General features: G+C 32.0%; 1 protein-coding gene across 16 annotated transcripts in view; it reads left to right on the top strand.

Moving 5' to 3' along the window:
* Nucleotides 1–13,294, top strand: part of Scmh1 (Scm polycomb group protein homolog 1) — a 215,369-nt gene that overhangs the window by 63,121 nt on the left and 138,954 nt on the right. For 10 of the 16 annotated variants that reach the window (XM_078026045.1, XM_078026034.1, XM_078026046.1 and 7 more), the window contains one exon: nucleotides 6,517–6,587. The exons of 2 other annotated variants lie outside the window; for them this stretch is intronic. In XM_078026045.1, coding sequence (XP_077882171.1) covers nucleotides 6,517–6,587 — 71 coding nt within the window. Of the gene's footprint in view, nucleotides 1–1,160; nucleotides 1,179–5,512; nucleotides 5,656–6,516; nucleotides 6,588–13,294 lie in introns of those variants that run through there. 4 more of the 16 variants (XM_078026038.1, XM_013364414.4, XM_078026035.1 and 1 more) reach the window with 2 other exon arrangements.

The following is a 13,294-nucleotide window of genomic DNA, read 5'->3' as shown; positions in this document are numbered from 1 at the left end:
TGATCCTCAGGTGACCCTTTGCCACAGGTCACCATTTCAACTCTGCTTTGCTATATCTGTCTCAAAGTAACTCCCAGATGAAATTTAATATCCCACATGTGATTTTACTAGTCCAGTCAAGATTAGGACTATTACTTCTGTGCTGCTTTTCTTTTCATTCATTCAAAAACTTTCACTAAATCTTTATCATTAAGTTTCAAACACTGTATAAAACAGTGAAGATTTTAAAAATGAATAAATATATTTCCTATCCATAAAGAGCTCACATAAATAATTATAATGATAGGATATGATGACAGTAGAGGCATAAACAAGATATTATAGAAAATATGGAAATTATAGGATTTGTTCTTGGAATATAAGAAAAGCCAGAGGTTTTGCAAAGAAAGTAACATTTTTACTAAGTGTCATTCAATGGGTAGAGGCAACATGGCAGACATAAGAGGCAAATAAAGCCAAAAGTTGTTTAAGGAAACTCTTAAGTCATATTGTAATTCTGTATCTTTGAAGCCTCCCAAATCCAAATCTTTTTCATTTCAGGATACCTGCCTGAACCTATAAAAAGTTTTTAATTTCTTCTCTCTATTAATTTCTTCTTTATTAAATAAAAATAAAGTGACTTTCTTTTTCATCCTTTTTCAAAGAAGAAACCACATGGAAATGTTAGTGGAGCAATATTATAGTTGAACATATTTTTTACCCAATATTCTCCAACCTTTGAGAATTTGATGAAAGACTGTACATATTAAATCACTCTGATTCTTGTGTGCATGTTCTTTTAAAACTAAAACTAGCTGGCAGAAACATAATAATGAAAGTGTTGCATTGATACTAGGAGCTGAGTTTTTACTTGAAACCTTTCTTTTTCAATCAGGGTATTTGATGAGTTCTTAACTTTTAGTTAGGATGTTGTCTCATATGATTAAAAGGTTTCTAATTGTATAATTCAGTTTCTATTATTTGTTTTCAGAATTTTTTTTGGATTGGTGTTTTATTTTGAAGTGATCCATTAAAAATATAAAGCTATTAATTTTAAAGGGTTCTGAGCAATGTTTTGAGAATGAATGACTATGTATCTTATAGCTTTAGACATTTTTAAATAGCTGGTTTTTATTAATGTTAGGTCTGCCACAATTTATAAATCATCTGAAAAGTGCCAAGAAGACATAGCATTGAAGGTATGACTTATGAAAAAGACTTGCTGTAGCAGATATTTAAATTGGTTATGAAATGATGTGAAGCTGAGTGCTTCTCATGATGGAATAGACAGGCTAATTAGAGGAACAGAATAGAGTCCAGAAATAGATCTAAGAATACATAAGAAATTAATATAAGATCAAGGTGGCATTTCAAAGAAGTAGGAAGAAGATGATTTATTCAGTAGATGATATTCGAGCACATTTATTGAATATGTGTAAAAAGGGAAAGCTAGAACCTTTTCTCATTCATTTCATAAAATAAATTCCAAATAGATCAAATACTAAAAAAAATGAAACCAGAGAAATCATAGAAACATGGGCTAATATTTTTTATAACATTGAAGTGAGGAAACTATGGTTTGAAAACCAAGAATCCATAAAAGAACAGACTGAGAAACTTAAAGGCAAACCCTACCAAACTGAGACATATACATCCTCAGTATAAGGACAGACAGAGGATTAATAGTCTTCATTGACAAAGACCCCTTAGAATCTGTAAGAAAATAAAAAATTAACTCGGGAGAAAAATAACAAAATAAAATGTAAACTAGATGATAACTGTAAAAACAAGAGCTTTAACTTTATTAATCAAAAAACTATAAATAAAAGATAAATAGTACTTTTTTCATTGATAATATTTATCAAAATTATAAAGATTATGCCCACATACAAGAATGGGGTCCTAATTAGAAAAAGATATAGCCTATGCTTGTATAATTTTATGAAAATGGATTCTACTATCATATATAACGAAGAAGAACCAGTTAAATTAATTTAAGTAAAGAAAATATTAACTTTTCCTTAAAAAAAAAACAGTTTAGGAAAGGTGTGGGAAACACACTCTCATGCAGTTCTGATGAGAATAGAAATTTGTATAAATCATTCCAGAGACTATTTGACAACATGTATTATATCAAAATTTAAAATATTCGTATTCTTTGTTCATTAATCCTACTCTGGAATTTGTCCTAAGAAGATAATCTGAAAAGTATTCAAAGAGTATACACTTAATGAAATAATAGTATTTAACAAAATTTGTTGTTAAGTTATATAAATTATGGTATATATGAACAGTGGAATATCATTTAAACAGTAATTTTGGAGTAGGATTTTTTTTATCTAAAAATGTTGATTTTCCTTATTGCTCTCAGGCATTTGAATTCTACACTTACATGGAACAAAGTAGAGATCTTGTAAAAGAATGTGACCAGAATGCCAACTAACAAACATCTTGTTTATTATCTTTCTTCCCCATTAGAGTGTAAGCTCCACATGGACAGAGACTTGCTCTATTGCTCTTGGCCATATATTCTCAGTGCTTAGAGCTAGGGTTAGCATACAATAGGTATTTGATAAATATTTGTTGAATGAAGAAATATTAGAAAAGAGGATTCAAGCATCCAACTAGGTGAACTCCTGTGCTTTACATTTTACAGGCTTCTTATGTCATTTGAAGAAATTGTCCCTTCATAGTACACGCCCTATTTTCCTAATGATAAATGTTATTGTAGTGTGGTATGTGTTAGAATTTAGAAAACAATTTTATAAGCATATTCAGTGATATAAATAAGATGACTGGCTTTTTCTTTTCTGTAATGTCTCAGCTTAAGAGAGTTCCTCTGTAGAGCATATGTCCATAACTTCACTAAGATATCTCCTAGTTCATCCCATTGCCTCATTTTATTCCTTTCAAATACTTATTATTTTATTTATTTATGTGTTAATGGTGTCTCATTATATGATAGAATGTAAATTCCATGAGGGTAGGGACCCCAAGCTATACTGCCTCACTCATGGCGGATGTTCAACAAACATCTATTGAATAAATTATTGAAAATGATCAAGATAATGTTGAATGCTTTGAATTGTAATGTTAGAATAATTGAAAACACTCAAATTATGTGTGTTCACAAAGCATTATACAAAATTAGTTAATATTTATTTTCACAATGATCTCAGACCTCAAGTATGGAACAAATTTCCCTGTACTACACTCTCAAAGCAATCTGTATTACCTCATTAACTTAAATTTGTCTTAATTGTAACAATATTTGTTATTACTTTTTTACTATATCTGCTTAGCTCTTGGCTGAAATCTCTATAACTTTAGGAACTTTATCCATCTTGTTCCCATAAGATTTAACACAGTTCTTTGTACTTGAAAGGAATTTAAATATTATTAAGTGAAAAATGTATGTGCAATCATTCGAGATAGGTATTATCTTTGTTTTTCAGATAAGTAAGGTGAGGTGTGGAAGGATTAAGTAATTTCCCCCAAGATTGTTAGCTATAGAAAGAAGACTTAAACCAACATCTTTGACTTCAAATATCACGTTCTTTCAGCTACACCAATAGTTTCTATACACAGCTTTTAATTAGAATTACCTAATGAGCCTTTCAAAATACATGTTCTCATGCCACACTTGAACCCTATTCATTGAGAACTTCTGAAGACAGGGTCCTGAACTTTGTTCAAGTGAGTGAAAAAAATCTATGATTATGGTTTTGGTATCAATTGTTTAGACCATGGATTAGCAAACTATTGTTTGGGGCCAAATCCAGCCCACTGCCTTTTTTTATCAGTAAAGTTTTAATAGAACATAGCCATGCTCATTCATTTACATATTGCTTATGGCTACTATTGCACACAATAGCATAGTAGTTGTAACATAGATTATATGACCAGCAAAGCATAAAATTTTTTATTATTTTGTTTTCACCAACTCCTGGTTCATACCTTGCTGTCTATAACTATACCTTGCTGTCTATAACATAGTGCTTGCAAATATTTGTGGTAGGCATTGGTAGTGTTTTCAAGTATTCTTATTGAGTCAATAAGAACTATCTTAATTTGCAGTTTACCTGATGTTTTACTTAGCTTTCTTGCCTCTGTGACCAAAAGACCTGACAAGAATAATTAAAGGAGGAAAATTTTTGTTTGGGGCCCATGGTTTCAGAGTTCTCAGTTCATAGATGGCCAACTCCATTGTTCTGGGCCCAAGATGAGGCAAAATATCATGGCAGACAAGTATGGTGGAGGAAGGCAGTTCATGACATGAACACCAAGAAGGAGAAAGAGAGCTTCCTTTACCACAGACAAAATATAAACCTTAAATACAAGCCCCCAGTGACCTACTGCCTCCAGCTATAATTATCACCCAGTTAATCCATTCAAGTGGATTAATGTATTGATTAGGTTAAGGCTCTCATAAGCCAATCTTTTCACCTCTGTACTTTCTTTGCATTGTTTCAACACATGAGATTTGGGGAGACGCTTCATATCTAAACCATAATATCTGATTAAGGGACTAAGCATAAGCAGTCAAGTATAAGAAAAATATCAGTCTAGGTATGGTTTAAACCATCAATCATCATAGTGGATAGACTGCTTTTAATAAAGAAATTCTTTTTCATTTAGTTTCTAATAGGATGTTTCCTAAGTGTTGTAATGTCTGAGGTTTCTGGCTTGTATACCAATAGCACAGGAATTGATTCCATGTGCTTTGGTAATAGAGAACTATAATTAATATTCTAATTATTGTGGTATCACTAATGATGTGGTAATTCTTAAAACGAAAGTCTCTTGGGTTCTTCTAGTCAGAATTCAAGCCAATATAAGCAATTAACCAGAACTCATCAAACCTCTAGGCATGTGTTGCCCAATTCATTAGCTCTTAGCCATATATAGGTATTTAAATTAAAATTATTTAAAATCAAATAAAATTTAAAACTCAGTTTCTTATCCATACTAACTACACTTCAACTGTTCAGAAATTACATGTATCTATTGCTAATTTACTAGACAGCACAGATACAGAACATTTCTATCAGCACAGAAAGTTATATTGGACATGCTGCTCTAAATAAAAGAGTTTAAGAGTTTCAATTCAGTGAAATGCAAAACATACTATTTAGTTTAATTTTTAATTTATAAGGATAGAATAATTATTGTATGATTTCTTTTTTTAATAGAGAACAGTTATGACATGTATTCAGTTCTTGATTTAGGACCCTCTCAGCTAAGAGCAAATTCTTTATTAAATTCTGATAACCTCTTTAAATCTTGACGTCAGGAAATATCAACTTATTTACCCATGGACTATGTCTGGTCATGATGATTAATCATTGACTAATTCATGAAATGTTTCAGAACTGACTGATTTCTGGCCAAATCTATTTGGCTTAGTTAAGGATGATGGTGGGAAAGGAACCAATTTTAAACAGAAGCTATAAAATCAATAGAGTGTAAAGTCTTGGCATCTTCTTTGGAGTGCTTTAGTTTTCATCATTCAGTGACTCGTTTTTATTCCCAGCATCTAGTGCTTTTTGCATGGCCCAAAGGGGCCCTGTGCTGCTCCACTACAGAGGAAACTTCAAGAAATGCTGGTTTGCTACAGTGTTTTAGCTTGTGAGAGTCTCTGGGACCTTCCCTGCTCCATCATGGGGTCACCTCTAGGTGGGTATTAGGAGGAGATTGGTAATTGGTTTAACCTTTAAATAAATAACTTGGTAATCTTTTTTGGTCCAGTGAAATCTGTATTTAATAGCCTGTCCCTTACCATGTTTTTCTGACCCCAGCATGATGTCACCTTAAAGATTATTTCTCTAGGACAGTGTTCTTTAAACTTTGAAAGACATATTCTTATTTACTGTCATCATAAATGCTTCCCAGGTCCTACTTTCTCTAGATTACCAGACCTTTGTCATTTTGTACCTCAAAGCAATACAGACTGGGATGGGAGTGGGGTAGGGATAGGTGAGAGAAAGCCAGTTTAAAGAGTGAGGACTGAAGTATCATCTCACTCCTCTGGCTTCCCCTCCCCTCGAATCCTTTCACCTCATGTCTCCAGATGCCTTTCTTTCATATTCTTTCTAAGCCAAGAAGGTAGAATCCAACCACATTGGGTGTTAAAATCTGTCATTGGCTGTAATAAAGGGCCATTCCAGGAATCAGATTGTTCAGAAGGAATCTCCCCACTCCCTTTCTGTTTCTTCTGTTCTGTTTTCCATGAGCTTCCTGGGTACTTCTTTAAGATAGTTGTATATCTTGCTTTGGAATTTTGGATTACTTTAGAGACTAACATGAAGAACACTTTGGGACATCTTGAAACCATGATTTTATTAAAACATTAATCTAGTAAATGATCCATTCATGTCAACTAAATCCTTCTCCCTAATACTCCTTGTAGCCCAAACAGGAAAAAAAATCTTTATGCTCAAAAGAAGTCTGCAAGTGGCTTAATGTTTAGCATAGATTATATCCCAAAAGCATTTTTTAGGAAGTTGACTGTGATAGAGATTTCTATTTCCTTTACAGGTCATTTTACCTGGGACAAATACCTAAAAGAAACATGTTCAGTCCCAGCGCCTGTCCATTGCTTCAAGCAGGTAATTAATTCTCAACATCATTAGTAGGTGGGAGGCAGGTAGTTTGCTTTTGTTTTTCTTTTCTGGTTCCTAAATAAACAAAACTTGAGGCAGAAGCCCTTTGACTGTTCACCTGAGGTCCCCAGAGTAAACTAGTATGGGAGGACCACAACTCAAGAAGTAAAATTTGGTCACTATGAGTTTTAGCAGTAGACATTTTCCCCAACTTCATCCCAAGTAACACCCTTTCCTTCTTCTTCACCTCCTTGAGGACATTCTGTGTTACTGAAAAAATTTGTTATTTTTTACTGTAGCTTTCAATTCAGACAGATAAGGAGACTTACAGCCCTTAGACAGTTCTTGAAAGAGGACCAGTATTCCTTTCTCTGTACTCAATAACTTTGTCACAATCTTATCTTCCTTTAAGAATGTTGACACTGAGTCCCACTGGGAAACATCGGGAACTGATAAGAGGTCATCCAGAGCTTCCACCATAGAATTAAATGCTGGAGAAAGCACACATTTGATGTTGAGTGTGTCAGTATGGATAAAGTTGATAGAAGAAAAGGTGTACTTATGCTAAACAGATCTTAACATCAGGAAGTTATTTACATCTGTCTTTCTTTAGCACTCAGTGGTTATTTTTCTCTGTCAACACTTTTAAGTTTTGAGTTTTATTTTCTAAGTGAAAATATAAATTTAGGACCTGCTTATTTAAAATAATAGGGGCTGAATTCTTATTTTTACCTGAAACATTTTCTTAAAGTCATATAAACAATAGTTTTCAAGTCACTGCAGAAAGGGCAATAAACAGTGATCTTTGAGAGATGGACAACACATGAATTGAGCCCTGTGTAATATCCCAGCTTACTGTGTTAAGAGAGTTTCCAGATCATGGCTCAAGAAGAGGAGCCCAGGTTGATACAGCAGATTTCCTAATTTGAGGAGATGGAACTGGGAGTGAAGGAATAGCAAATTGTCTAGAATTTGCAGATCAAAGTACCCAAGAAGAGAGAACTTCACAGGAAGAAAACTACAAAAATCTACAGAGAGTCCTTTTCAACTACTCAGGAAAGTTCTACTGTCCAGTACATACATATGAGGAAACTACTTAAAGTCAAAGGAAAATCTATCTGACAGAATTAGAAGGAATAGAGCCTAACAGGACTTGGAATCATTTCTCTTTTTTAAATATTTTTTTTAGTTGTAGTTGGACACAATATCTTTATTTATTTATATGTGGTGTTGTCAAGTGCCTTACAAGTGTGAGGCAGACGCTTTACCAATGAGCTACAGCCCCAGCCCTGGAATCATTTCTGATTCCATCTACTCTACTGGAAAAAAAAATTCTTAATTCATTGGGTATTGAGTTAGAATGCCCAGGAAATCTTGCTTAGTAGCAATTGTGTTGATAATGAGCCATAGCCTGAGCACTGTTGCAGACTTGCCTAATAAATTATAAAATTAACACTCAAAAGGATTAAGTTATTCTCATGTAGCAGCATCTTGGAACAAAGCACAAGCAAATTTAAAGAAATGCAAAAATATCCATTACAATACCTGGCATCCATTCGTAGATTACAAGGCATGCAAAAAGGCAGGAAAATGCAATCAATATAAAAGAGAATAATCAATTGATTGGAACTAACTCAGGACCTACACCAATCATAGAATAGAAAACAAACACACTAATTATTCTAATATATTGACATACATAATTTAAGCAGAAAAATAGAAGATATAAAAAAGACTTAAATTATACTGCTCTATGTGAAGGAAAAAATATACTGGGTAATATTAATGGCAGAAGAAAGATTAGTAAATTTGAAATAATCCAAACTGAAATGCAAAAATAAAATGGAGAAATAAAAAGAAAGACCAGTGAATGGCGGGATAACTTCAAGAGGCCAAATAGACATGTAATTGCAGTTTCCAAAGAAGAAAGTATTTTTCAAAAAATGAGGAAAATTGTAATTGTACAAATTCAAGAAGCTCAATGAATCCTAAAAATAAGAAACAAGAAAATAAAAACTACACAAAAGCATGTCATAATTACATTATACAAAGTCATTGATATGGAAGACCTAAAAGTATCCAGAGAAAAAAGATATTTTCCATATAACTAATATAAGGATAACATTGAATTTCTTGTTAGAAATAATGCAAGCAAGAACAAAGTTGAGTAGCATTCTCAAAATACTGGAGGAAGCAGCATCAACCTAGAATACTATGCCCAGCAAAAAAAAAAAGAAGATATTTTCAGATAAACAAAAGCTGAAAAAAATTAATCACTAGCAGACTCACATTACCAGAAATGTTAAAGGAAAAATCCAAAAGGAAAGTCATATCAGATGGAATAACAGATCTATGCAAAGGAATGAAGGTCACTGGAAATTATAATAACAAGATTAAATAGCCAGGTGTGGTTAGTACATGCCTGTAATCTCAACAGCTCAGGAGGCTGGGGCATGAGAATCACGAGTTCAAAGCTAAACCCTCAGCAAAAATAAAGCATTAAGCAACTCAGACAGACCCTGTCTCTAAATAAAATACAAAATAGGGCTGGGGATGTGGCTTAGCAGATGAGTGCCCCTGAATTCAATCCCTGGTACCAAAAAAAAAAAAAGTAAATATTTTTTCTTAATATTTAAATGTCTATAAAATGTATTTGGTGTGTAAACAATTATAACTATTTATTTGGGGGATTACATATATGTGTAAAATGTATGTAGCAATAGTATAAGGGCAGGAAAGGAGAAATCTAAGTGTAGATATACCATAAGTTTCTAATATATAAAAGCAGTATAATATTACTTAAAGATAACCTATATAAAGTTATTTACTATAAACCCTAGAAAAAATATTAAAATAATTTAAAACAAATAGCAATATAGTATATTTGAGCCCAGACTTATCAGGAATCAAATGAAATATAAAAGGTCTAAACATTCCATTAAAAGGCTAAGATTGGCACATTGACAATTTATTAGTATACTGTCTTCAAGAAAAATTATACTTCAAATATAAAGACAATAGGTTAAAAGTAAAAGGATGAAAGATGATATATCATGCTAATATTAGCCATAATGTATGACCATAATATAGCTGAAATGAGTATATTAATCTCAAAGTATATTTCAGAGAAAATATTACCAAGACAAAGAAGGTAATTTCATAGTGATAAAGGGGTCTTACACTACTTACATGAAGCAAAAATTGATGGAATATAAGGAGAAATGGATAAATCCAAAACATATCTATACTTAGACTTTTAATACTTTTTCTATAATAAAAGAACAAGTTGACAAAAAAGTGAGCATATAGTAATTTTGAACATTACTATTGATTAATTTGACCCACTTGACTCACATACTTTCCAACATTAATATAGCACACTTAATTGTCAAGTGCATGCATATCCTTTATCAAATTAGGCCATATTATGAGCCATAAAATAAAGCTTGAGAAATGTTAGAGGATTTAAGCAGTACAAAGTATGTTCTATGATTATAGTTGGATTAATTTTTTAAAGCCAAAGCAGAAAATTACGTGGAAAATCTCCAAACATTTGGACCCTAAATAACACATTTCTGAATACCTTCTGAGTGCTGAGAAGCCAAAAGGTACATTAAAGAGTATTTTTAAATGAATGAAAATGAAAACAGAACATTTCAGAATTTGTGGAATGCTACTAAAGCAGTACTTGGGAAATTTTATAGCACCGAGTTCTTTTATTTGAAAAAAGAAAGGTTTTAATTAATGACTCCCTCTTCCACTTCAGAAAATTAGGGGGAAAAAAGAGCAAGTTAACTCTGAAGTAAGCAAAGGATAGGAAACATTAACTATTAGAGTATAAATCAACAAAAGACAGAACATTTTTTAAATAATAAAATCATCAAAACCAAAGCTGGTGCTTTGCAAAGATTAATAACACTGATAAACCTCTAGCCAGAGTTACCAAGAGTAAAGGAAAGATGATGCAAATAACTATTATCTGAAATCAGAGAAGTTATATTGCTGTGAAGTTAAAGGTATTCGAAACAAATTATGCCTTTAAATTAATAACTAAAGTGAAATGGATAATTTCCATGAATGACACAAATTACCAAATCTCAGTCAAGATCATAGAAAACCTGAATTTCTGCTATAGAAATTGAATTTGTGATTAAAGGCTTTCTCACAAAGAAGATTCCAGGCCTCAGTGACTTCTCTGGTGACTTGTTTCAAATATTTAAGGAAAAATATTACAAGGTCTACACAGACTGTCTCAGAAGATTTACGGCAAGGTGGATACCTTCAACTCTATGAGATGAACATTTCTGCTGCCCAAACCATAAAATAGCATGGAAAGAAAACTGTACAGCAATATCCCATGAATACAAGCAAAAATCCTAAACAAAATTTTAGGAAAAAGAATATAACAGTATATAAAAATAATAACTCATCATGACCAAGTGGGATCCTAGGAATACAAGGTTAGTTTAAATTTCAAAAATCAATGTAATTTGTCATATGAACACACTAAGAAAGAAGAAAATGTATAGTCATTTCAATAGATGCATTAAAAGCTTTAGACAAAAATCCAATGTCAGTTACTAATAAAAATTCTCAACAAACTAGAAACAGAAGGGAATTTCCTAAGTTAAAGGGCATTTATGAACAATCTACAAATGACATCAGACTTAATGATAAGGATTAAATGTTTTTACCTTAAGATCAAGACAAGGCTGTCTACTTTTGCCACTTCTATTCAGTATTATCTTACCAAAGCACATAGTTCAGAAAAAGAAATAAATGGGTTAAAAGATTAGGACAAACACAAAAGAAAATATATAAAGGGCAAATAAGCACATGAATAGAAATGCTCAATTCCATTATTTTATTAGGGAAATGAAAATAAAAGTGATTAATATACTACCCCTATGGGTTTATTTAAATGGCAAATAGTGGAAAGATTATAAAGCAAATGGAATTTTCATGTACTGCTAATGAAAATGTAAAATGGTTTACCTACTTTGGAAAATAGTTTGGCAGAAAAGTATCATCACACTACTGAGCAAAAGAATGTACTAAAAAACTGGGAATTGGATAATAATACATTCTTAGCTTTAAAAAATTATATCTCAAAGATAAAGCCAGCATTCTACTCTATTGTTTAAAATAATCCAATAGAATATATAACAGAAGAAAAACTACCATTTATAATAGTAGCCAAAGAGGGAAGGAGGAGAACTAACAAATATGCAAAACTTACACAGAGAGAGCTTTAGCTTTATACCTTTCCAAAGGTATAATCCATAAAAAAATTAAAATTCATGGAGTGGACTTTTTCAGAATTAAAGACTTCTGATCTCTAAAAAGACACTTGTAAGAGAATTAAAAATACAGGTCACAGCCTAGGAGAATATACTTGTAAATCACATAGCTGATAATTCTCCCCAGATTGATTTATAGATTCTGTCATAATCACAGGTGCTTTTTTTGCAGCGGGGTGGGCACAAATTAACAAATTGATCCTAAAATTCAAGTAGAAATACAGGAGACCCAGAATAGCCAAACAATCTTGAAGAGGGTAAACAAGTGGAGAACTCGTATTTCCTGATTTCAAAACTTACTACAAGGCTGCAGTTCTCAAGACATTGTGGTTCTGACATAAAGAGAGACATAAATTTTTGGACTAGAATTTAGATCAAGAAATGGACCCATCAATTTATTGTCAATTGATTTTCAATAAGGGTGCCAACATAGTTCTTTCAAATTTTTAAAAACCAGCACAAGAACAGCTGGAAATCCCCTTTCCCCTTCTGTACCATATTAAAAAAAAAAAAATGAACTCCAAATGGAACACAAACCTAAATGTAAAATCTAAAACTAAAAAACTCTTAGAACACATCAGAGTAAATCTTTATGACCTTGGCTCAGGTTATAGTTCCTTAGAGATGGCACCCAAAACACAAATAACAAAAGTGAAAATAGATACATGGATTCCAAGGACACCATTGGGAAAATGAAAAGGTAACACAAAATGGGAGAAAATATTTACAAATCCTATATCTCATAAGTGACTTGTATCACAAATATTTTAAAAATCTTTTTTAAAAACTCATCAATAAAAATACTACACAATTTTTAAATGGGCAAGGAGTTTGAATGTATATTTCTCCATATAAAATGACCAATAAGCACATGACAGAAATTCAATATCATTATCTCTAGAGAAATGTAAATCAGAATTGTAGTGATACCACTTCACATCCACTAGATGACAAAAAATTTTAAAACAGACAATAACAAGGTTGGTAAAGATCTAAAGATATTGGAATGCTTGTTCATTGATGCAGAAATTATAAATCCTATAGCCACCTTAGAAAACAGTTAAGAGTTTACTCAAAATGTTAAATGTAGAGTTACCACATTACCTAGCAATTTACCTAAGAGAATGGAAAATACAGGTCTACTCAAAATGTATCATAAGTGTTCGCCACATTATTATAATAACCAAAAAGGGGAACAATCCAAATGTTCATCAGCTGATAAATTAGTAGCGTAGTATATCCATACAATGGAATATTATTCATCAGTGAAAAGGAATGCAGTACTGTTATATCCTATAACATGAATGAACCTTGCTAAGTGAAAGAAACCATTCATATATTGTTCACATATTATGTAATTCTATCTGTATAAAATTCCAGAATAGACAAATCTACTGTAACAAAAATCATACT

The sequence above is a fragment of the Ictidomys tridecemlineatus genome, chromosome 11, assembly GCF_052094955.1.
Source record: "Ictidomys tridecemlineatus isolate mIctTri1 chromosome 11, mIctTri1.hap1, whole genome shotgun sequence".
Lineage (NCBI taxonomy): Eukaryota > Metazoa > Chordata > Mammalia > Rodentia > Sciuridae > Ictidomys > Ictidomys tridecemlineatus.
This window is presented reverse-complemented; position numbering and strand designations above follow the sequence as displayed.